Source organism: Aptenodytes forsteri, unplaced genomic scaffold, assembly GCF_000699145.1.
Source record: "Aptenodytes forsteri isolate BGI_AS27 unplaced genomic scaffold, ASM69914v1 Scaffold86, whole genome shotgun sequence".
NCBI lineage: Eukaryota > Metazoa > Chordata > Aves > Sphenisciformes > Spheniscidae > Aptenodytes > Aptenodytes forsteri.
Window position 1 is genome coordinate 90,957 of NW_008795715.1, and position 25,810 is coordinate 116,766.

At 37.3% G+C, this 25,810-nt stretch overlaps 1 protein-coding gene across 1 annotated transcript in view; it reads right to left on the reverse strand.

The window, feature by feature from the left end:
* Positions 1-25,810, reverse strand: part of PRKCA (protein kinase C alpha) — a gene marked incomplete at its 3' end in the record, with an annotated part of 161,330 nt that overhangs the window by 89,859 nt on the left and 45,661 nt on the right. Inside the window, exon 4 of the mRNA XM_009283505.1 lies at positions 4,671-4,753. Coding sequence (XP_009281780.1) covers positions 4,671-4,753 — 83 coding nt within the window. The remainder of the gene's footprint in view (positions 1-4,670; positions 4,754-25,810) is intronic.

Sequence of the window (25,810 nt, forward strand, 5' to 3'; positions counted from 1 at the left end):
AGTGTCAGTGGAGGTCCCCCTTTCTGCAGGGGATTGCTGCAGCCAAAAAATGTTCCAAAGAGCTTTGGCAATAGCTACACGATAGAAATCTCTCTGTACATGATGTATTTTTAAAGTACTTGAATTCTCTCTTTCAAAAGAGCATTATTTTAAAGGTATACTTCGACCTCGCCCTTTAGCCACAGGTAGACATTTAGCCTTCATGAAAGTCAGAACGAAGTTTCTAAAAATTACGGCTTTTCTCCCCTTTGGATTCTTCCTAACCGACTAATAAACCCCACTGCTCAGAAACCCTCCATATCCCTGGAGGCATGTAGCGTGAATGCCATCCTATCTCGCCTCAAGACAAATCTATAAATAAGTCCTTGCCATCGTGTCCTAGATACCTCAGGCCTCAGCAGGGACGTTTGTGAACACTTACCTGCAAGAGCTGCCTGCAGGAAACGCCTCCCTCGGCTGTTAAAGGCAGTTTTGTTTCTGAGTGGGAAACGTTTTGTATATTGAAATGGTTTGCATTCTAACCTTGACTACGACCCATTGCAGGGCACCGATCTGGCTGTTAGGCTTCGGATTCTCCTTATTAAGTAAAACAAGTTTAACCGATAATTATTCTAATTTTCTAATGATGTATTTGTAAGGATAGCCTCATGGCTATGCTAAGAGGACAGTACATGATGATTTAAAATTGTTATACTATGTAATAAATAATATTACAATATATAATTATTATAATTTATAATTACTGCTCTAGAAATTTTCATTTTATTAATGACAACATTACTCTTACAATTAATGGAAAGGCTACATCATGCAAAGACACTGGAGAATGAGTATGCAAATTAATTGTGCACCTGTATGAAATAATTTAGAAAAGGACTTTTTAATATTTAAAAATCTGCTAAATATTATGATAAGCTTTATAGCACACTACATTTCAGAATGAAGCTTGAACTAACTCGGATAGGAATAAGTTATGAATTGTAAAAGGGTAGACATTATAATCAAACATTTCAGTAAATTAAAGTATAACATTCTACAATCCTCTGTGTAACAGGACCCACTAATGTAGCACAATTTTAATAAAACATATTTATTTTCTGTTTGCTTTTAATCTTCAAAGTGTTTTTGAGATATCACTTCTGTGTAAATATTGAAAATGATGATTTGGTAACCCAAATACTAAAACAAGGCATTAGGCTGATTTATTTGATCACCAAGGCCAAAAAAACCAAATCACAAAATGTAGTCAGCAATATTAAAGACTATTAACAGCCTGCCACATAACAGATTCTATAACCATGAAGAGATTCTCGATAAAATTAAATGGTCTCACACACAAATGTGTGTTCTCATTTATGAACTTTAGGAGAAAAACTCTGAAGGACCCATGTTTTTAAAAAAAAAAAAATCAAGAACACTTTCAAGAGTCAAACCATTCATTACAGATACAGAAGACCTACTCATGAGTGTCACCACTAAAACTGTCAATCAACAATAACTTTCATTAACATCTTATATCACAACCGAGCACTAAGATAAAACTAGATTTAATTATTTTATTCTACTTATGTTTTAGGACCGACCAAAGCAAATCAGCAACGTATTGCTTGTAGGTATGAACTATATTTAGAGAAGGAGTGATTCAACAGACATTGTTTAATTGTTCGGACTGTTGCTGAAATTCTGGCCCCTTTGATGCTCAGCAGGTATTTTGCCATTGACATCAGTGAAGCTGCATTTCACCCAGCCTGACGGCTGCTAAAACAGCTACAGACACACGCATCAGGATGAATCTGGCACTAGCGCCTACGCTGGCTTATACCTGGTAACGGTGACCTTTACTCAGTTTGGTAATAACAGTAACTCACCCGAGATGTAAATTGTTGCCTAACAAACTGCAGGTAAGAGTTTCTAGGAAAGCAGGTCCCGTAGCAGACGGCGCAGTGCAACGTCGGTACTGGCACTGCCCACGTGCACAATACAGAAGGTGTATGGGGAATTACAGAATTCAGAGAATCACCCGAATGCCATCCAGTGGGATGCAAACGGGTCGACTATACCTAAAGTCATCTGGACAGCAACAAAAAGTAGCAGCTACGCTACTTTCTTTAGAGACAGGAGATGGGGAGAGAGTAGGTGTTGCCACCTACCTTCTGCATGCTAGTTTAGTGACAAGAACACTCACCCGGCAGGGGAGACCTGGATTTTATCCTTTCTGTAGCTCAAGGCACTTCAAATCCACAACTTCCAAATGCCAAAATACCGCTTTAACTGTGACACTATATAGACAGAGCCAATCTCCACACTTCCCTTCAAAGCATAAAGAATTCAAGAACTTTCAGAAAAGGGTATGAGGAATAATTTTGGTTTCTTGTTCCTGCCTTCATGATTCTTTTAATAGTAGAGTCTCCTTTGATAAAACGCACTAAGGAACGCTATGAGCAAAGGCAGACTGAGGACTGGCCTCCTTCCTGCGTAGAGAGGCCCTGTGAATGCCTGTAAGCCTCTGCATTGGCTTCTGAGTGAGTGCTCTGACATTATTGTCAAAAGTCTCTTCCCCTGACCTCTGTCATAAAAATTGACTTTAGCTCAGTTAAGTGACTTTCTTCAAGAAAGCTGGGCTCTATGCTAAGTGGAAAGAGATGCTTTACGTACAGCCCTGAATAACTTTCAAAACTCCCAAGGAACGCATCGCGGCTTCACTGGCATTTCCTATGTCCTGGTCCCATTCAACATTCTTAAGGAACCTTTGGCAAAATCCATGCTCTTTGTACAGGTAATCAATGTAACTCCTCCGTGCTTGAACCCTGACTTCTTGAATCTTATTCCCTGGCTTGATCTATGATGTCCTTAACTTCTGCTGATTGCATCCATACCTACCAGCGCCTTTAGCTTAGATACTCTGAACCTCACTGTTGGAGCAATGCTCTTTTGGGGCGTCACAGCTCGTAAATGGCAACAAGTAACCAGGACTGATGAAAGATGAAGAAAATTTGAGATGAGGAGCTAAGTGCAAAAAAGTGAATAGGAAGAAAAAGACAGCTGTAGATACAGATACAAATGAAATAACGGAGCATTTAATGAGTTACCAGAACTGAATACGGAAAAAGATGGAAAGGTGAAAAGAAAGGCTGCAGTTACAATCATATTTTTAATATCATCCAGTTGATTTTAAGCAATGATATTTCGAGTACTGTGAAGCTTCTTCCGTTGTAAGCAGTTGCCAAAGTAGTAGTAATTGAAGCTAGGTGATCTCTGGGGAAAGGTACTGCTCAGGAGCAGACTCATGAGAGGGTCACTGCTCAGTAAGTGGGGAGGGGACAGGGGGAAAGTTAGGAAGAGAAGGAAGAGAAGAGACAGACAGATGTGTTTCTGCCACCAACTTCAGTGTGCTGCCACAAGACTGTCAGATCTCACCCCCACCCAACTCTCTCTGCGACCAGTGGAGAAAGACCAACCACAGGTATGACTGAGGTCACCTAAGATCTGGTTTGCTCTCTGGAAGTGACTATCTCTATCAGCTAAACAGGAGAAACTGAGTAGGATAACTACACTCCTAACTTCAGCATTTTTCTTATGCACCTAAGTTTAGATTATGTGAAATATTTAGAAAATAAACTGTTTTTAAAATTCTCCTCAGTTCTTCAACATTTCCTTGTATTTAAATTTAAAAATAAGAAAACTTTTTAACATCTCAAATTTTCCAAAACCCCTTGCAGCTTCTGCCCATATATTGTTCATTGATCTCATGGCTAGCATATTAAAACAATTCATGAGAAGCTCATTAAAACCTAGCAAGAAAAGTCTTCTGGTGCATTTCATCAGAGGAGATAATAACCTACAATCTAGAGCATGAATATGTTATAAGAAACAAAACAGAGCCATTCAGACAAAGAACACTTGGAATGTATTGTTCCCATAAGCAGATGTTAAATTACTTCACCGTAAAGTGGAATTTATAAAACCCGAAGAAATGTTATTTTTATGTGAACAAACAAGATTGGTTTATTATTTCAGCAGGGTGACACAAAATTCTTGTACATGTGTCTCACCATGTAGGCAGATGTGTTGAAAGTAAAAACTAATTGTTGACCAAAAATGCTACGTGTACATAGAAGTACTGACAGAGCAAGACAGACTGGGTGTATCCTGACTGGTACACTAGCTCAAGCATGCATATAATTGTTTTGAAAACCTATCTCAGATAAGCCAGCTGGCTCAAGATTAAACTGTCATCAAAATGGAGCTATAGATCCTTGTGTGTAGACAGGACAAGGACCAGAGTCAACTCTGAAGTTACACCTTGAGATAAGAGGGATACAAAGAAAGCTCAGAAAAAGCCTCAGCCTTTCCTAGGAATTGTTGGTATCAAATACATCCAGCATAAAGCAAACAAAAATATAAAGCTGACTTCATGCTTGGGTAAACACCTCAGGGCTGTCACATTCCGAGGGGTATTGATCTTGGTCACACGTTCACGGTTACTTTTCTTACCAAAAATAGATCTTTAAAGTCCATAGAATATTCACTTCAGAACCGTTAAAACCACTAGGGCTACAATTATCTGTCATAAAGGGCCTACTGATATTGTTTGTAATGCATTCTCACAGCTAGGTGTAACAACATAAAACTATGTGTAAAAGCAACATATTAAATACCAATGTACTTACATCAGTGTCAGGTCCCTTGTCAGCCCCAGGACAAGAGAAGGTAACAAACTCATGGCATCTCTTATGAACCACAAAACAGCAAACTAGTAAGAAAAGGGAAACCAACAGTTAGAATGACATAGGGGTTTTGGGGTTTTTTTCTGTTGTAACAAATATAATTACAGAGGAAATAAAACTTATAGTCAAATATTTCACCTGTAAGTCGATGAAAGAAAGTAGAGCCTAATGTTAAATAAAGACACACAAGAAAGGCAGACGTCAAGTAAACAATATAATTAAAGAGGAGATAAGCATGCACGTTTAAAAATCAAAAGACTCTACACAATGATAAATTTTTAATGTTTAAGACAGTCCACAGTGTTAAAATATAGTGTGGGATGAACAATTCCGTGAAGCCACATTTCCTGAATCTAAATCCATGTCTGTAACAGGCACTGTCAATGTGCATTCAGGCAAGAGCAGGAGGCATAAATGAGGAACGTTAAGCTGGAATGAAACCCATCCTGGGGTGTGGGATTTCTTCACCTGCATGCCTTGGTGAAGATGCCTACAAAGATCTAATGTCTTTCCTAGTTAACTACTTCTGTGAGAAACCAAAGCTCTGAGTGAAGACTGCTGTAGAGAACAAAGTGTTCTCATATCACAGAATGGCAGGAGATAATGGGAAAAGAAAATTAGCTCCTGATTACAATATGACTCCCATTTAAAATTTATGAATGATCTGAAAGAACTTTTTCTTTCTGAGATAAGGAAAGCTTATTTTAATTTAATTAGGTCACGTGACTGAGGCTATAGGTTGTGTCACACAGCATAGGTCATACATGTCCCCCCAAACCACACAAAAAGAACAATTTGCTTCAGTGCGCTTACTTTGAGAAGCAGGTATTTTAGCTTTTCACCCTCACTACAGGTTCTTTCTTAATGTTGAGCTTAGTTCAGATATTTCAAAATTGGTCCACATTTCAACAAGACAGAACAATCTAGATTTGAGATTGTAAAAATCTTGAAATAAACACCATAGCATCAAGCAATGAGTCGGGAGATTATAACGAAACAACTCAAAACTAATTCACAATTTCTTTACAGATAATACATTCCCTGAACGCTTTAAATTTTGCATTTCCAATACCTAAAAATACAGTATTTCAAAGGACACTTCTAAAGAATAAAATAGATTTCAATTGATTGGCAATTGCAAACACTGAATTTCTTCAACTTCAGCAGAAACCAAATTGTTACCTCAATTCTTCTAAACAGCTCATTTCACGAGGCATCTTTAACAGTTCTTTTTCCCATTTAAAACATACATGAATTTCTTTCACCTAATGAAGAGAGCTGAAAAGATGTTATCAAATGCACCTTCATGCCATTGCAGCATACAAGGATGATTCCACCATAATGCCAGGCTGGCCTCATTTGCATCCTTAAGTCAGCCGTCTGGCTTTAAAGAAGTCTGATCACCCCTGTATCTTTCTCCAGCTATTTTTCGTCATCATCCCATGCAGCAATTGTTTCCAATGGTTCTATTTCTGACATGGCATATGTTTATTCTTTGGGCAAATGGAGTAAAATGGGCTTTGCTCCACTGATTCCAGATAAGCGCTGCTGACTTCACATGAGCCAGAGTTCTGGCTCAATGTATGCTGCCCACTTGGTTGTCTAGTTTGTTAATCAATCTAAATCCCAATGAATCCTACAATTATCATTTCGATGGTTTGTTTCTACCAACTGAAAGACCACTAAGTGGCAATTACTATTAATATTACTTGCAGCTGAAAAATGTTTCACTTCCAGATTGTATTTTTGGTTCCAAACCTTCCACTCTTGAAGACAATAGCCTGATTTATGTTTGCAGGAGTAAATCACACGGAAAAAAAAAAATCTTGTTACATCCTTCAGAAAACAAAAAAGTTAATAATTACTTTTGTATGCAGTGATCATACAGTTGCAAAATACAACATAATAGTCTATGCAAAAGATCTGAGAAATATCTCTGGAAAGTTTGTAGAACTGAGCTGCTTTACCGATGCCTACCCTTCAAATTAGGATCTTAGACTGGCTACTCCAGCTCTGCCTTTATTCAGCAAGAGTGTACGTTACAAAAACTCTGCATATTTGGGCATCTATTTTGGGCAATATTTATGAAATACCGTAGTCACTTCCTATCTCTGAGTTGACAGCCTCTCACAGTGTGTTAAAGAATTCATTCAACTAGAGACAATGTCAACCTTGTTTTTAATATGGTATATCATAATTGTCAAGATAGATACATAGGAAAAACAGTGCCACTCTTTGCTACAGCCTCGTTCTATGGTTATGACCTGAAGCTACTAAATTCCGTGAAAACGATGCTAATCACACTACAACAGAAACTCCAATACAGCTGCCAAAATAAGTAAACCAGACAGCATTTGTCCTCTTGGACTTTAAGCTACGCTTCAAAAAAAGTCACTTAAGGCTTCAATTATTAATGTTGACTACTGAATTTAAAACCTTTCTGTTCAGTCTACTAACAGACTGACTGTTGCGTGCACCTCAACACCGACGGTCTCAATTCTTTTTCCCTGATCTCCCATTTGTATTTGTAATGGTTTACCAAAGTCCAAAGAACTTGGTTCCTTAGTAAGCAATTCAAAAGCATCAGACCTGTCTCACCTTTTGAGAATACTCAAATGAGAACCAAATAGTTTGACACAAAAATAAACAATGGAATAGGCAACTCTCATGGAATCATAAATCTAAAAGGAAAAGGATAAGGATGAACCAAAATCCCTTGTTAGCAGCCATCATTTCCATACAGAAAATTTAACATCCAAATTTTCATTTTGAAATGCAGCCATTAGAGTGTATTTTAGCATTAGTTTTTAAAGTTTTCTTAATTTCACAAAGCAATACAGAGCTAGAGAATTCATGTAAAAATTTACTTAGTTCAGATAACATTTCGTTTGCACTTTGCTTAAAATAACATGCCTTTTTTTAGTAATAGAGATGAAAAATAACCTCTCACTTGTTACTTGTTTTGAAAAGATGTTAATAGCTTCACATCACTTATTGCAGCTGTTAAGAAGTCACATTATGTTCATCACCTTCTTGTAATGAAAGTTGTATTACACTATTTTGCAGAGACTGCCAGGAAATTTGTTGCTTTACATTTTAACAAGAGTATAAGTAGAAGCGAGCTAGCACACATTATGCATAGTAGCTCGAGAGCAAGCGGTATCTCGAGGCTGACAGTTAAAATTAAAAAGAAAATTATTGAAGTATTTTCATGTTTTGACAGCGTGATTTTGATCTGTGGTATATATAATACAGTTGTGAGCTTCCATCCTGTCCAGCTCTGGACTTGCTGGAGATAAATACTCTCTGAGCAACCCAGGGAGTAGGCGTGGGAGGGCACGGGGAGGAAGGGAGAGAACAAAACAGGCCTTGTGTTGCAAAAACAGACTAACTGCTAGTTGTTCGCTGGCATGCTTCATCTACCAGGCTGATCTCTCGCCCTCCATCCTCCCAGCAATGCTACAGAGAGCAGAAAATGTTAAATGGGTATCATGAAAACAAGGAAGAATGTGGTAAGGAGCACGCAATGCATTCTCAGAACAAACAAGTAGAAGATGCACTACATGATTTGTGGGATTTATGATACATAATGGAGGGCAATTCATTCTATCCAACACTTCTCTGTCAGTGCACAGTACTGAGAAAAACATGTTGTTATTAATAATATACATATATATTGTCATCAGTCACTTAGAGTTACAAGGCACTGCTGTAAATTTCAAACTGTTTTCTAAATTATGTGATGTGCAAAGATTAGCATGTTACATTGTCGGGTGAGACTTATCTGCTAAAAAAAAATACTGTTACCAGTAGGCTTTCATATATGACACAGACTGGTGAGACAGAAATGAAATATTACAATAATAAATAACAGAAGCAATCTTCTCTATTAGATGATCTTATTATTTGATGGAGCATGTTCAAAGAAGGGCAACGAATCTGGTGAAAGGTCTAGAGCACAAGTCTGCTGAGGAGCGGCTGAGGGAACTGGGGTTGTTTAGCCTGGAGAAAAGGAGGCTGAGGTGACACCTCATCGCTCTCTACGACTCCCTGAAAGGAGGCTGTAGCCAGGTGGGGGTCGGTCTCTTCTCCCAAGTAACAAGCGATAAGGCAAGATGAAACAGCCTCAAGTTTGCGCCAGGGGAGGTTTAGATTGGATATTAGGAAAAATTTCTTCACCGAAAGGGTTGTCAGGCATTGGAACAGGCTGCCCAGGGAAGCGGTTGAGTCACCATCCCTGGAGGTATTTAAAAGACGTGTCGATGTGGTGCTTAGGGACATGGTTTAGTGGTGGACTTGGCAGTGCTGGGTTAACGGTTGGACTTGATGATCTTAAAGGTCTTTTCCAAACTAAACAATTCTATGATTCTAGCTATAAAGGAGAAAAGCCATTGTTGAGCCCCAGTCACCCACACATCATTTAGCCATATGTCTGAAGAGCTCTCCAGCCACAAGCATTCCAAAGAATTAGGGGTAAAAATATCAAGACAAAAGTCATATACTTCATAATTTGGAATTATTAGAAAAGTATATAAAGTATATAAAGTATATACTTACACAAAGTATAATTTTATACTCCCACTTTTGGAAGAAAAACAACAGGTTAGATGAGCCTTTCCAACAGACATGAATATCTCTACTAACCAGTATTTATTTATTCAGTAAAACAAATTAAGCTGCAAACCTAAAGGGTGGAGAGAATACATTTCTAAGAGAGTCTAACTGAACTGCCAGTTACCTTCTATAGAGAAATTAGGGAGTTTTTTTAAGTCATCTTTGACTCATTTTTGTAATGATCAAGACTATTCTCCCAACTCAAATGATAAATTTATAAAATCTTAACCACCTTAAAAATCGTGTAATTATCTTCCATCTAAACAAACTTCAAAGCTGTGGCTCCGCTGTTATGACATAGAGTTGCCCAACAACAACTATACATATTCTTGCCTACGTAATTTGTTTCCAGGTTTCAAGTATTGATTCTTCCAAAGGAAGTGGTAGAAGAGGGCTGGTTGGTAGCAATAGGGAAATTACCCGGCGTACACTCAGTATTTGTAGGTGGGTTTCTGCTTTTGGGTTTTGTTGTTGGGTTTTGAACACGAACTGATTCTGAACTGGGCTAAGGAGTTAAAACAGAAGTATAGTAAGTACGAAATTACTCTCAGTACACTAGAGAACTTTAAGGGCCTCTACAATAGCTTGGAGCGCTGCATAATTTTTATGTTGCTGTTTCACATGCTTTGCATTTTCAGCGAGGCCACAGAATTTCCCCAAGGGGCCCATATTACTGGCTGACTTGCGTTTTCTGCGCAACACCAAGCAATGAATGAATTTGTCACATGGCATGCACTAGTTCATTCTAAGATTAAATACAGCAATTACATTGAACGGAAACAGGGTACTACTTCAAAATAGACAAATCATTTAAATACCAGCTACATTTGTTATTTAAATAAGCAGTACTGTTTAAATAAATTTACTAGGAATAGATTAAACTCAGGAACGGAATACTTCCAGAACAAGAAGAGTAACAATTAAGAAACAGGATTTAGCAATACTTGTCTTTCTCCTTTTCTGAATGTTATGATTATAACTTGTAAAAAAATAATGCAAATCCCTTTCATATTAAATATAAACAAGGCTGTGGATTATAAAACAAACACAAGTCAGAAGAAGCACTACCTTTAAATGTTATTAGCCTACTGAATCCACAGGGAATTTTTAAAAATTACATTCCCCTAACTTTTTCAAGTTATATAATTTATAACACACCCGCTAGTTTTTCTGCCAACGTTTTACGCCATCTAGAAGAGAGTGCTATCTCAAGAGAGTACCCAGGCTAACGCTTGCAACTGCTATATGCAACCTTTCCACTTGGCATTTACAACACCTTTCTCACTAAAACAGCCTACAGCCCAGCGAGATACAGTCTGTTCCAGGATAACATAGTTAAGAAAAACAACAGTCTCTCCCCATCACCTTAGCCTGTTACTAAGCTTCTTAAAGCTCTTTTGTAAGACCACTAGGTCACACAGCACCTTTACAGCACTAATCTGCGTGGTGCTACACACTGCTTGCTTCACAGATTATCTTTATTTTCATTGCAGTTTCTGCAAACCTCAAACTACCTTCCCCAAGCAGCATCAAAAACCTACCTTGAAGTCAAAGTATACAGACTACATGAAATCAATATTGATAAATTAGGGCTGATTCCTACTTCTAAGCTCCAAGTCTACCAGCCAATAATTGGTTTGCCTACCCTCAGATTCATACACCTGACCTTGCCGCACAGATTTTCTTTTTCAATTTTGTCAAGTTCAATTAGGCTAATTAAGTAGGGGGGAAGACAGAAGTAAGATCTCTACTACATATTTTTAAAAATTTAAGAGAAAGTAATGGTTAAATTGCAACAATATCTTATTTGTGCAAGAGGATTATACAGATCGTCTGGACAGTCTTAACTACTCAGGTCATTAACTCCTTTACACTAAGTATAAAACAGATGGATGTCACCGGTAAGCTGGCTATGCAAGATCTACAACAGCATGCAAATACAGTCTGTACGCCTGGCAGAGAATGCATGTACATTTTCATTTACCCAAACAACTTTGGCAGACCTGGTAGTACAGTGGGATAAAATTATAAATAAATACCTGCAGCTATATATGTAGCACATTTTTAAAGCAGTTGGGATTTAGTAAGATACCTCACATAATATATTCAGATTTGTCTGAATACTACATTCAGACACATACTATACCAGATTTGTCATTTCTGCCTTCCATTACAGGGAAAAGGAGGTATACGATATTGGTTTTTTCCCCTAAAACCGTAGCACAACGTTTGCAAAACTGAAGAAGAATTTCAAAATATTGAAGTATTTAATGTAATATAAAGTATTCAACACTGTTTCAACCTACTTGTTAATGATGTACTTTTGAAAAAAGAGAGATCACCATTTCTATGTAAAGTCCTTGCTAAAATTTCACAAAGCTATTAATCTCTCTCCTTTGACGTGTCCCATTTTATAAATGAATAATAACCCAGAAGTCATCTATCAAAACCAGCACCGGAACAGCTATTTCAAGAACTTGTAACAACAAAAAAAGATGACCCACAATCACAGACTTTTTATATCACTTCTGTAGTAGGAACTCACTTTAGTTTAAAAATCTGCTGAACTTAACATGTTGTATGCCAGCAACAAAGACGCTCTGGGTGCCTGCTACGATCTGCTTTGTAGCCGTGTACAAGCACATCAGCGAGGAACAGCACGGCTCTTTCAATTAAAGAACTCACACAATATGAAAGCCCACAAATGTTTCTTGTGAACACCGAACATTAGTTGTTCAGATTTTTCAACTAATTCAGCAATGACCCTAATCGCGGAAATGGGATGTCTTAAAGCAGCTACCTTCAGTTTTATGTATTACCTAACGCAAAAATAAAGGGCTGAGAAAGCGAGCAGTAGGAAGCAGCACAGGCTGTACGTCTTTTCAGACTGTATGAAACGACAGGATACAAGATGAAACCAATCTCCAGAACACAGCTGTTGGGTTTTATTTTGTTTTGTAATACAGCTGGAATCCTGGATGCCAAAAGAAAGCTAAGAGCTTTCGGAAAAATCACGGTAGCTGCCTCTACCAATGCTACAAGACACAGTCTCATTGAATCCCAGACACATCACCTAGCATGAAAAGAAGAGGGTCCTCAATGAGTAAAACCTTCACTAAAACTAAGAGCAATCACAACGGCTTTGCTCTTACAAGCCCAGTTGCCATCGCGCGCCACGTTCTTCCACTTCTGCCTCCATCCACTGAGCCCAGGACCAGCCCAACAGAGCCCAGGCCCGGGAAGCTGCCGTGGCCAGAGCTGCTCCTCACTGCCAACCAAGCTGAAAACTTTATTGTTCAGTCATGAGACGCCTAATGCACTGAAGACAAACGTCTTAAAGACTTATGCGATTTCTTAATCTTTCATCTCGCGTTAAATCACCCACACGGTCAATTTAACACAGCCTGCGCCACGCTTCACAGTAACGTCTGAATCCGTTCACAGCTCGAAGCACAGAAAACTGATGAAATACAGAGAACATGCTAGTACAGCTGTACGGTTTTACCGTGAGGCTTTTAGAAATATTTTAGAATATTTTAGTACTAATGTTATAGCTTGTTTTTCTCAGGACTTTACTTCATAATTTAATAATATCAAGCTACTGGTGGCTGTAAACCAAAACACTTCCTCCTTTGAGTATGATTTGTATGGACACAAATATAAATCGAAATGCCAGATCTGAATGCCAAGAGCTGAACATAAATTCAAAATACACTGAAATACTTTAAGTCTAGGTTTTCAGTTGTGTTTGAGAAACCTTATAACATACTAACAAAATTAATGAACCTTACTCACCTGCAAACACAATCCACACACTAATTCCATTATTGCCAAAAGACGGTATTTATTTTTCTTCGGGATGGGAAGAAGTGAGGCCAGGATGACACTGAACGAGCTGTTTGAAATACAAACAGAGCCATATCCCAAGTACTAAACTATGAGAAATAAACTTCCTGCAATACCTGTTTGGACACAATCCTGATAAGAGAATTAATTCCCAATTACTGATGCAATAAGGATAATCACACAATTCTGCATTTACTCACATATGTGAAAGTCATTAAAAAGATGATAGAATCCTTTGACCTTAACTTTCACATAACGTGCTTCCAGAATAGCATAATGGGGCTTCAGATGTATTAAAGCAAAATACTCACGCCTTGCATATTTACTTTATTTTTCAAAGAAAACAGAGCACTTCATTTTAAACCGCAAGAGATCTAATTTCACAAAGAAACTTTATTACAGCATTTATGTGCCATCTAATGTTTATGCCTGGAATTATATAAATTTAAGTATGAAGAAAATCATGATACTGATCCACAGAAACACAAGCTCAGACACGCTTCCTTCTCTTCAGTCCAATCTCATTTGCACTTTGTAGTTTCTTTCAGCATGGGGAAGGTCTAAATCAAAACATAACTGTAAAACTTATTAAATCTTGTCACAAAAAACTCACCTTGTATTGCTTAATGATAATGATTATCTCTGTAAGAGTTAAACCTGCTATATAAATGCACTTCAAACTGCAACAATTAGCTCATTTTTGTTTGCATGAGTAATCAATTCTGTAGCCTGTTCTATGGTATATTCTGTGCTAAAATGACTGCATTAAAAATGCAAGATACTAATTTTGTGTCCCAAAGGCACAAAAAACCCTTGAAAGGCATTATTTAGTCTCTTGCTGACACCAAACCAAATCATTTGGATATAATGAAATTGCCAGGATTCACTGTATTACTGCATCTGCAGTGCAATATGTAATATCTTTAGTTAGAAGATATACAGGCATTCCCATTTGGTGCTGGATTGTAATTACTATTTATTCTACATTGTCTCCAATTTGGTCGCTTTCTTTTCCCAAACACAAAATTGGTATTAATACATAAACATTACAGTCCTGTTAATTTATAACTTATATGAAAATACTGGTCCAATCAACTAACAAAGGGGAAGATATTACAGATACGTGACCACCACCAACTGGCACCAACCACAGCAACCCAGGATGGGCAGCAGAAGTAGACAGCAAAGGTCGCGTGGCCTTCAGTGCAGTTACATACTGTGCTTAGAAATTTCTTAATACAAAATTCTACAGTTCATAGTTATTATGTTTTAAAGACTTCCAGCTGACAGATGAGTACCAGGTTACTTCATATATACCTTCACAGTGACCCGCTAGAAGATGCAAAAGGTAAAAATAGGGAGTGGGATGTATGTCGGAAGAAAGTGTCACACAACAGCAGCTTGTGCTGGTCTGTGGTAACGAAGCTGTCACCTGCCTTTCTCTCCAGGATTTTGGATGACTACAACTTCACGATCAAAGAGCCAGCAGCCACTTGCCACTCCTGCCCTGAGGCCTCCACAAGTTTCATTCCATGAAAATACAGTTGTTTTGTTTTTTTTTTTTAATGGCAATGATTATTCTATGCCTCTCTCAACCTATCAAAAGTGTGGCTTGAATAGCAAAAAGCATTTTAAAATAAAAAGGTTCAAAAGATATGGCTGAAGTTTTCAAAGGATACAGAGGAAAAAGAGAAAGTTCAGCTCCTCTTGGTAATGAGGGATACTAATAAAACCAACTGATAATCACTTTAGACACTTTTCTCAAAGGGTTCAGACTGGGGTTTTTAATCTTATCCACCCATTCTGTTTCAGTAGTAGTAGTAGTGTATCAAGAAATTGAAGAGATTTTGTTAATTTTTTTCCTGTTGCTGTTTCTCTTCATTATTTTTATGTTACCAACAGATGCCCAAGATTTGTTGCAATTCTTATCCAATTACATACACCTTATTAAAGGGTCATCTCCTAGAAACTTCAATATCACTTTCCTCCACTCATCAGTCACTGAAAACATAGTTTCATCCCAAAGTAACTGCAAGTTCTCAGGAAGAAAAACAACATACACAAAAAATAAAACTCCGCATTAGACCAATTACAGTTAGAAATTTATTGCCAATGTAACACAAACACATAGAGAAACCAATTACAGAATTAAGAAAACTCACCCTCAGCCAACAAGTGGAAGATTTTTTTTTCCCCAGTGTGTTTGAAGGGTATGTTATTTACTCATAACAAGCAGATTAATTTCTTAGGTTTGGTAGTTACCAAAATTATACAGTTGAGTGAATGACGTAAGTTACAGTAACTCATTCCAAATAGCAAAAGTGGTATTTATAGGAAATACCTATGGGTTCAGAGGTAGGTAGTAGATACATAACAAAATATGAAACCATGGAAACATGTCATTTAATTATGAATGAATGAATTACATTTGCACTAAAACATTTAAAGAAAAAAAAATTTTCAAAACAAAGAAGTAGTTGAGATGGGAGATTTGCAGCAAGAAAACCAGTATGGCAACAGGCAGCGGAACCTGCCACCATATGGTCACTGTAACTTTTAAAGCTAAAGGTACATTTTGAGCATGAATTCAGGAAAATTGAACTACTTGTACCCATCCGTCTACTAAGTCAGCACTAGGCCTTCATGGAAAGCCCTGCTTAGTTTACACATCTTGGTTCCCAGTGCTTTGCCAGCTCAAATGTTTGTACTCTTAGGGAAACACTACATCAGCACACAGAGCTGACATAGGGATTTCTTAAGTCATGGTTAAGTGACCACTTTAATTTGACATACGGCACATTGCTGTCAAAACCAGTGGCCCTGTCTGCTTGCTTCTAAGTCTTAACATTTATGCAGTCAATTTTTTTTGGCAAGGTTAGGTTTTAGCTGGACCAGTTCCCCGAGCTAGGTCAATACACAGAACATGAAAGTTCATGTAGCACAAAAACAGAACTACAAGACCACCACAGTAGCCTAGATTTATACTAGATAAAGCAACCATGCGATACCAACCTATATGAATGTTAAAACTCAATCCATGTTGCATGATTTAAGTCAAAGAACTGAGAAGATTTCTTCAGTTTGTCTAGAAGGTTGACAAAGATTTCAAAACATTTTTCAAGTATAGACAACATTCCTGGAATTTGATCTTTATCTCAAAATGCTCCCCAAAATTTAGCCTACGCTTCAGTTCTTAGAACGAATAATGGCTATTCTTGTTATTAAGTCATATAAAATCTTGACTATGAAAATAGTATACAAGCATTTTCCACCGTATGGTCATGACATATTTGTGCAGTTTTTCCTGGCTCACTGAAGCAGCAATATAAACAGTATTTCTTAGTTTATGTCAGACAGAATGAGTAGTATTCTCATGATATGGAAAGGTAAACACTATTTCCTATCCCATATATTTACTAAAAGCAATATATTAGCCTAAGTAAAAAACGAGGCATGAATGTCAGTGATATGTTAGCTGACATTCATCTGAGAATATTGCTTACAACAGGCCAAGAATTTTCAAGCAGCAATAAGGGACTGGAATTCAATAAGCCATGACCCCACCACCCCCCCCCCCCCCCCCCAAAAAAAAAAAAAAAAAAAACCACCAAAAAGGAGAGATTGCAACTCATTCCTACTCACCATGGAACATGCATAAAGGGTCTATAGTCCAAAAGTGAAGCAAATTAATTTCTGTCATTACTGTCTTTTCAGACTATTTTTATTCAAGGTTTTGCTGTATGACGTATTAGCACTTTAGAAGAGATCATAAAGGCAACTGAAAAAATCAAAGCATTCCGTAATTGCACATCAAGGAGAGATTGCAACTCATTCCTACTCACCATGGAACATGCATAAAGGGTCTATAGTCCAAAAGTGAAGCAAATTAATTTCTGTCATTACTGTCTTTTCAGACTATTTTTATTCAAGGTTTTGCTGTATGACGTATTAGCACTTTAGAAGAGATCATAAAGGCAACTGAAAAAATCAAAGCATTCCGTAATTGCACATCAAAACTATAACTTCGTAAGGAAAACAATCACCAAAATTTGAGCTTTTGGTTGACAGTTTCTAAAAGCACAGACTACTAATAGGTAGAATAAGAAATCTCTCTATTTTTAACGTGTGTTAAAAAATAATAAAAACTTCATGAATATTTCTTGAAAAGAAACCGCTGAAACCACTCTCTTTTGAACTTTAAAAGTTTTTCTGACATAAATAATATTTTCCCTCACTAACCTAACTCTCCCCCTTCTTATATACAGTGCAACAAAGCAATTCAGCCTTTTTATAATATGAAAAAGACTAATTTCTAATTATGCTAAATGCAAAATCTCCACAATGCACTTAGGGATACTTGGGATGCTGTATTATTCCCAAACTAATAAAAGTACTAGTGGATCTATCCATTCTAAAAGATAAGTTATTGCTAGAGGCATAGTATAAATCACCCCGCTAGGTATCTGGGTAAGCTAAAATGGACCTATTTGCTTTCTCCTCAGGAAGAATTAAGCATAGGTCAGAAATGCGTCATTAGACTCTCTGCTTAACTGTAGCACTCTTCTAGCACCCCAGTGAGTCAGGGTGGGGGTGGGGTGGGGGGAGAAAAAACCCCCAACCAACAAAAACCAGACACTCAGTCTGGCATCCAGCCCCAACATGACATCTGGGAGCAGTTAGTCACTAGATATAGAATGCATGAAAGAGATCGGCGTTCTACCGGGCAGCATAGCACAACAGTTAGTTGCAGTCAGGTCCCGCATTTCCAAACCACGCTGGTACGAGAACGAAACTGCATGCATCCACGCATGCAAGTGCACAACCATGAATGCAAGAAAATACATACAATCACGGCAAAGGAACATACGCAGACAGTACTGTTGAGTAGTTTCCATGGGCCCATATAGAGAAAAGACATAGATACCATCATTAAAGCACTTCAATGGGACAAGACTTCTTTGTTGTGCTATGAAACCCATACAATGATGATGAGAAACAGCAAATACTGAAAATGGATGACAAAACCTTGAGGTTTATTGAACAGAGTACACGATCCAGAAAGTCTAAGGCAAGTCACCTCACTTAAATAGTTTCCCCAATGCTACAATTTACAAGGTTTATGCTTCTCTTACTTCCCGAGTCGCATAATTCAGACATTCAGCGTTGCCCATTGAACGTCTAAGTTCTAATGGATCAACGTCTGTACTTGGCAATGTTTCTCCTTAGGCCTCAGTTTAGTAACAAAAATTATTCCATAGCTAGTCTGGAGCAAGATAAAAAAAGCCACTTCTTCCCTTGCAAGATTTGGATTCAAGTCCTTACAATCAATAGCCTGAATAATGCCCTTTTATATAATGCAGCTCATTCATTACATCTCACCCACACTTCTTAAATGCTGTTTAATATTTCTGATTGTGAATTTTCCATTATTTCAGCCAAAAATAGTTTTTATTTTCATTCATTTTATGTCTTTTAATGTTGTACACTGCAGGGTGCTTAAATCCTTCACGAATTGAGTAAAATAATGCAGTAAAACTGTATGAAAGCAAGTGATTTATATAAAACTGCATGTTCTCTCTGCAAACAATGTGGAACTGTTAGAGAAGTGGATGGAAAATAACAAATTCCAGTAGATTCCAACTGGCATGCAAACAGATGAATTCTACATGAATTATGTTGAAGTGCTATAATAAATGTAGAACTAATTTCAGGCTCTAAAGTTTGAAAAAGTACATCCCGCAGAGAATAGTATCATACATCAACAAACTACTATATAAGAAATCAAACTTCCATTAATACCTGGATGCAACATGAATTTTCAGTGTGGCAGGAACTTTGCTTTAAAGCTGTCACGACTAATTTGCAAATATGTAATTCATAAATTCAGTGCGGAATGTTAAAATGGGATTAAACTGTGTCTTAGGCAAATGGCCAGGAGAGAGGGAAAGAACGTAAAGAGGTTGCAAAACACTCCAGCTAGAGCCTTTCCATAGAAAGTTTCTTTGGAAAATTAATTTCTTCACTACTCTGCGTAAAAACATCCCTCCAAATTGGAGGACAAACCTACAACAACTGAAGTCTACAGTTTCAGCGCAGCAAGAATTCTCCTATGACACAGGCTGTCTGTGCTCGAGGGGCAGAAAACAAGCTAAACAACCTCAACCTGTCAAATTCTCTACTAAAGAAAGGAACGTTAGTCTGTAGTTTCATATCTACTTCACACAGGCATAAACCAGCATCACTGCTTAAAGAAACATGGTACCTGCCCCACTCCCAGCTGCTTATTCCTGCCCTGGACCTGACCCTTCTTTTTCCCGGCACTCTTAGCTGGGTGGGCACACGGGTACTTATTCAAGGGTTCCCACCTTGTCACATTACTGATGCTTATATGCTGATACAGCAGAAAAAGAAAAAAACAAGTTACTGCACAAGAAAGGATTGGTGTGCAGACAATTAGCCAGGCAACTGCATGAACTGCAGCTCCAGGGCAGGACCAGACTACTTACAACTTGGAGCAGTTTACCTGGGTTGTGGAACAGCACCATAGTCTTCACTGAGAAAGGCTCAGCATCTTCACAACAGAGATCAGACAGGGAAATTCCTGTTGCAGGTTTTGTCCCATTTCCCCAGCCATCTGCTACTCCTTTATTTTAACATTATATACCTCTAAAGCCAAAGATTGTGCTTTGAAATATCAATTGTTAAGTTCTAGGAAAAAAAATACGGAGGCTGCCTGAGTTATATTAGATGCGATTGGTGAGAATTTCTACAACTGAAAAACCAATGGATGTATTTGTTCTGAAACTCACTGACTGGATAAAACTCGTTATAAAAAGATTTATGAAAGTGACTCAGAATTTGGAACAAACTGAAGATGAGTAACAAAAAAAGGAACAGAAAAAATGTATTCTATTATTTTTAAAGTGTGCAGTGCTGACAATGTGCATTGACGCTGCTGAGGATAGAGTCCTGGTTTCTTTATTTCAATGTCTTTATATTTGTTTCCTTCTCTGTACTGCCTTACAGTACAACTGCACAATTAAGAGGGTTTTTTACATTTTCTTCTCGGACACACTTCTGCTAAGCAACAGCTAACACTACTACTACTACTAGTAATACCAGGTATTACTGTCATCAGGAATTCATAGTTAATTTCCCTGCTGCATAATGGAATCTCATTCTTATCACAGAACTTTCATATTTCTGCAAAACAGATTTTTTTACAAGGTACTATTTCAATTGCTTTAAGCTTTTGTGGAAAAGCCACAAGAAATTGTAAACATTTCTTTTAAACTACTGCTACATGGTGTAAACTGGTATTTTGTGCATTTTTATTTGTTTGTGAAGGAAAACAAAAGATCATATTTATGTCTTAAAAGTACACAAAGGTTTTTTTAGTTTGGATTTTGCATCCATTCACAGAGACATTAACACAGTAAATCTATTAACAAATGCAAGGGGTTTCATAAGTTCATTGTGGTAATTAGTCATATTTCAGCTTTAAATGACTCTCTGCTCTAAAGAATTATGGCTTTTCTTCTTGCTCTGTTACTCAATTGGCATTTAAGTCAATCTGCTAAAAGTGTATCTGCTTCAATGGAAGCTCAAAATAACCCATTAAAGGAATATGCAAATCTCTGAGCTTTTTTTTTTTATTAATGCTTTAATCTAATAAGAACATACTACATCATTAAGAAATCCTGGCTGAATCTGTTATTCAGCTCTCCTTTAGTTCTTCCATAATTCCACCTTTGCTGTCATGAATAAGACAAAAAAAAAAGCTATTCTGGCAAGATATTTATAACAACTTCAAGTTCTTATACGGGTTGCAAAAACCAAACCTTCATCCCGACGCACATTCATACAGTTTAGTACAGCAAGGAAAGCCTTTCCACGGAACATGGCACGTACTCAACTGTTTATTTCAATGCGGATGAGAACACGGCTGCTAACTGAAAAACCATCCCTCCATGGACTTACGAGTTGCCCTCTACACTAAAACGCTAGATCAGAAAGTTACTATTCCCAAAATCCTAACAGGAAAGATGGATTTCCTTTCAGCTATACTGTTAAACACAGCTGCATCATGAAATGCACTTAGTGAAGCTATTAACAGATTGGATAAATACAAAACATGCTGAACATAAGGAATATGGAAGAAATTGATTAGACTAACGGTCTTCTGAAATAAGACATTGCCTGCTGTGGTTTTGCTCCCTTCAAAAGAGACAGTGAATCACTGAACCTTATAGAGAGGCAAAAAAGGAGGCTGATGTCTATTGATTAGTGACAAATGAGGTACTGTGAATTCACTAGAACAGTTGCTAAGAGAAAACGATGCTTTTCATGGAAAGGGCCAGACCTACACCTTCAAAAAAACCTACGTGGATCAAAATACTGGCTCGTTACACTTAATAGCATTTGTAAATTAGTCATTCAATGTAAACCAAATAGAAATTAAAAAAATAACATAAGTAAGAGTTTAACTTTGTAACAGTCTATGGTTTGCATTAACTAGCTCAATTTTTTGGAGTAAGATGCAACCAAAACCTGATGAACTTCCATTATACTTGTGGTGTTTTGATAGTAGCTGGCACATGCTGCTCTGATTTATAGTGATGCGCATCTTAGCTTGTTTTCAGGAGCTTTTGTACAATACAAATTGGCCTGCCATGCTTTATATTGGCCTCTTCATTTCAGGATCTTACATGTGAGGCTTTGTTAAATGGTTTTAAAAACGGCCTATGGTAAAAGATGAAAAAAATGAAACCCCATGACGTCTTTTTAATGTGGAAAATTACTCCTACTTCAGGGTAGTTATTCAATTTGATACAAGAATTATTAAAACCTCAGCATACTCAAAAGGCTTTCAGCCTTTTCAGTGAATTACTCCCCTCTCAGGCATACTTTGCCCATTTAAATTCTACTTCCAGTAGTGCTGTACACATTTATCATTCTGCTAGCGAGGAATTTACAATAAAGTCAGTTTTGCTTTAAGAGGAAAAAGCATTTATGTTCACATGATGGCTTCCTTTGCATAGTGCTTACATTCGTGTTAAACATTTGTGTTAATGCCCTCCGATACAAGAATATTAAAACCTCAGCATACTCAAAAGGCTTTCAGCCTTTTCAGTGAATGACTCCCCTCTCAGGCATACTTTGCCCATTTAAATTCTACTTCCAGTAGTGCTGTACACATTTATCATTCTGCTAGCGAGGAATTTACAATAAAGTCAGTTTTGCTTTAAGAGGAAAAAGCATTTATGTTCACATGATGGCTTCCTTTGCATAGTGCTTACATTCGTGTTAAACATTTGTGTTAATGCCCTCCTGACTTCCTCCAAATACGAAGTCAGCAGAGCTCTCCTACCTGTTAAGCTAATGGACACTGTTGTTAAAACATAAATCCGGGTCTTCACTTTTATTGAGCGACACATGACTTGGTTTCTCTCCTGGTTTACAGTTGACTTTTCTTTGTAAATAAAAATGTTATCCTTCCTGACTGAAGCATTATGATTCATCAAGTTACAGTAGGAGGGGGGGATTGTCATGGGTTTCCTGATTATTACAGATTTATAAATGAACACCAGTGGGATTTATCTCATCTACACGTTTAGACATTTACAGAGATCATATCTGTTTGAGCTCATTGCTTTACAATCAATGGAGGGAAGCAGGCACTTCTTTTAAAAGAAGTGCTTTATCACATCCTGATGTAAATTGCCTGCATCATGTGGAAAGGTCCCCCATTAGAAAAGATGGATACTAGTCTTTTAAAAAAATGCTTTAGGATGAGATTAATGACACCTGAGGAGAGTCCATTTCTCTCCAAATCTCTCTGAATCCAAAGGGATTCAAGACATCTCTCAGAGTTCAAAGTTTACAATGTTGGCATTTAAATGTGAATGGATTAATCTCATCCTATACGTTGGCTAAAGTAAAATAAGGTTTAAATTAATAGGATAATCTGTGTATGCATCGTGCTTCGAGCCAGCTACTGCTGCTTGGCTGAAGCTGATGCATCTGGCTCGTTTGTCTGAGCACACTGAATCAAATAATGAGAATTCCCTGTCCTAGTGTGACCAAATGAGAACTAATGCACTGCCTCGTGCCTTCTGGTTCCCATTAGTAGGACACTTACTGAAGATTTCTTTCCTAGGAATTTCAGGTTAAAAACTGTTTTATCTTTATTCTGGTGTCTAAGTGCTGCCCTCCTTCTACATAGTGAGTGCTTAGGCATTTGATCATGTCAACTTTTATGTCTCACTCCATATACAGAAAACGCAGCAGAAAGCTCGCTTAGGACCAAGCAGCATGAGTTTAAGGACAGTCAAACCGAAGTCCCCTATAAATAGAGCACATGGACTTTCATCATTTTCAGTTCATTCCTTTGCTTTTTGGACCGATTTCTGGACATATTATGCAAGCTGGAAGAATAGATGCAAATTCCCTATGGCTATTAGTGTGTCTAGACTCATTCATTGACCTAGATGATGTCTTAATTGCCTCTTTTCTATCTGATGGGGAAAATACACTAACTTTTCCTGGCTGCAACCTTTGTCATTAAGTTTTCTAACTGAAATGACTGAATTTAATGAAAAGCAGTTATACTCCATGTTCTCTGAGACTGAGTTATGTGGAGCACGTACCACAGGCTTAATATGATCCACAGGAAACCTCTGTCCATTTAAATGTTTGTTTTCAGGACTTCAGATTTTTTCGCTCTTGGCTACTAGACAAGATAGTGGCTGCTACCTCTGAATCTTACTACCTTTTACAATATACGAGGTTAGAATTAATAAGATAAAAAACCCATGTAAATTGAACTTATCAGCATTTCACATTTTCATGTCATGGAAAAGTTTAACAATTTTCAGATGTGTCCAACTTTACAAATTGCCTGTAAATTCACAAGTTTATAAACCAGGCTGTACTCTCACAGCACGCTCTGCATAGAAATGACAAGAGGAAAATAAAATTGCATCAGAGGTTGTGGTATAACTTCTGCTATTATCATTTTTCAAGTGCAGAATTAATGTATTTTCTCTTCATATGGCTCGCAAAATGCCTAGATGTAGCCAGCCACTAGAAAGATTAGCAATGCAATTTTTAGATAGCCAGCCACTACACAGATTAGCAATGCAATTTTTAGATTAACTGGTAAAGAATTTGAATCTCAAGGTGAAAAATCGGCGTTCACATGATAGGTCTTCATTTGTAGCAAGGGACCTGACCCTCAAATGAAGCAACACATTGGGTAGATGCATCATTTCATGATTTTAAGATTAAAAGAGCCTAAGAAGCTTTTGGACTGCATGCTGCATCAAATTTACACTGCTGCGTCAGTGAGCACCAAAAGCCAAAAAGTATTAGTAGATTTAGGAGATTTAAGCGAGGATGCATTTCACTGATTACTTCCTGCTAATGAAGTTTTGTTTTAATCATTTAAACTATTAATGTATCGTTTGTATCAAGACTGTAATAAAGAAGTATAGTGTACACTGTATATCATGGGTCACTTACAGGATACTTTTATCTCTATGGAATTTCCAGCTTGAATAATAGGTTTTTATACAAAAGAGATCATCAGTTTGTAATGTGGAATGTAATGGAATAAACCTCTTTTATTCCAATCCCTTCTCTGTGTAATGCCCAACACAAACAGTAATTAAAAACTGCTTTTAAAAAGCTTCCCAAGTTTCCAAACTAAAATAAAGCATGAGGACTTTACCACTGCAATGTCTGTCCGAAATAAGGAAGAAGCACTCTGTGTCATCCAGGATGGACAGATAGCTCACCTTAATTTAAGGTGCAGAATTTCACAGCAGAAATTATTCTCCCTCTGTGCTTTCTTTGTGGGAGCAGAGTGACTTTGCTGCCAAAATATTCTTCAGACCTTTGATCCAGTGATGGCGTTTTAGGACTTTATGGGGCCCATTCTAGCACATACACGCACACAGAAAATGCAGCAAAACAATATCCCAAAGCTGTGTTATAATAAAGACTTGAAATAAACCATGCTTTGTAAAATGAAATTTTTGTTCCTTTACTTAATACACTTAATACTCTTTTCCATTCTTTCAACTACTATTTTTATTCTGCTCAAAACTTGACTGTCTTCAGGGACAATATGTTCATTGAAAGTATGAATGTTTCATTCATGGCCTTTGACAGCCTGAAAAAGAATTTTACTGCAGAATATATAGTTGTATATTTTCCTTCGCCCGAGTCCCATAATCAATAATACTCTTTCACACTAGTTTAAGTAATTTCCAGGAAAAATATGATGACTTCAATCCTTTGGCTCTTCATGTTTGTATTTTTTCCCTTACCATGTTCTCAAAAATGTATTCACTACTAAGGCAGCAAATCCCTTCTTGGTGTGGCTGATCACAGCTCCTTTCATATCAGCGTATTTACAAAAGGATTATACCAGAGGAGGTTCTATATCTAAGATTATATCTATATTGTTTGGGTAATTTTCTTATCTGCTGAACAGCGTCTAGCTTCCTAAACTGAATCCTGAAACTGTTAGGATAAACTCTGAACTTAATTTTCTGCTGTAATAATTCAGTCTTAAGAATGATCCAGGGAAAATATAAACAACTAGAAGTCTGTAACTG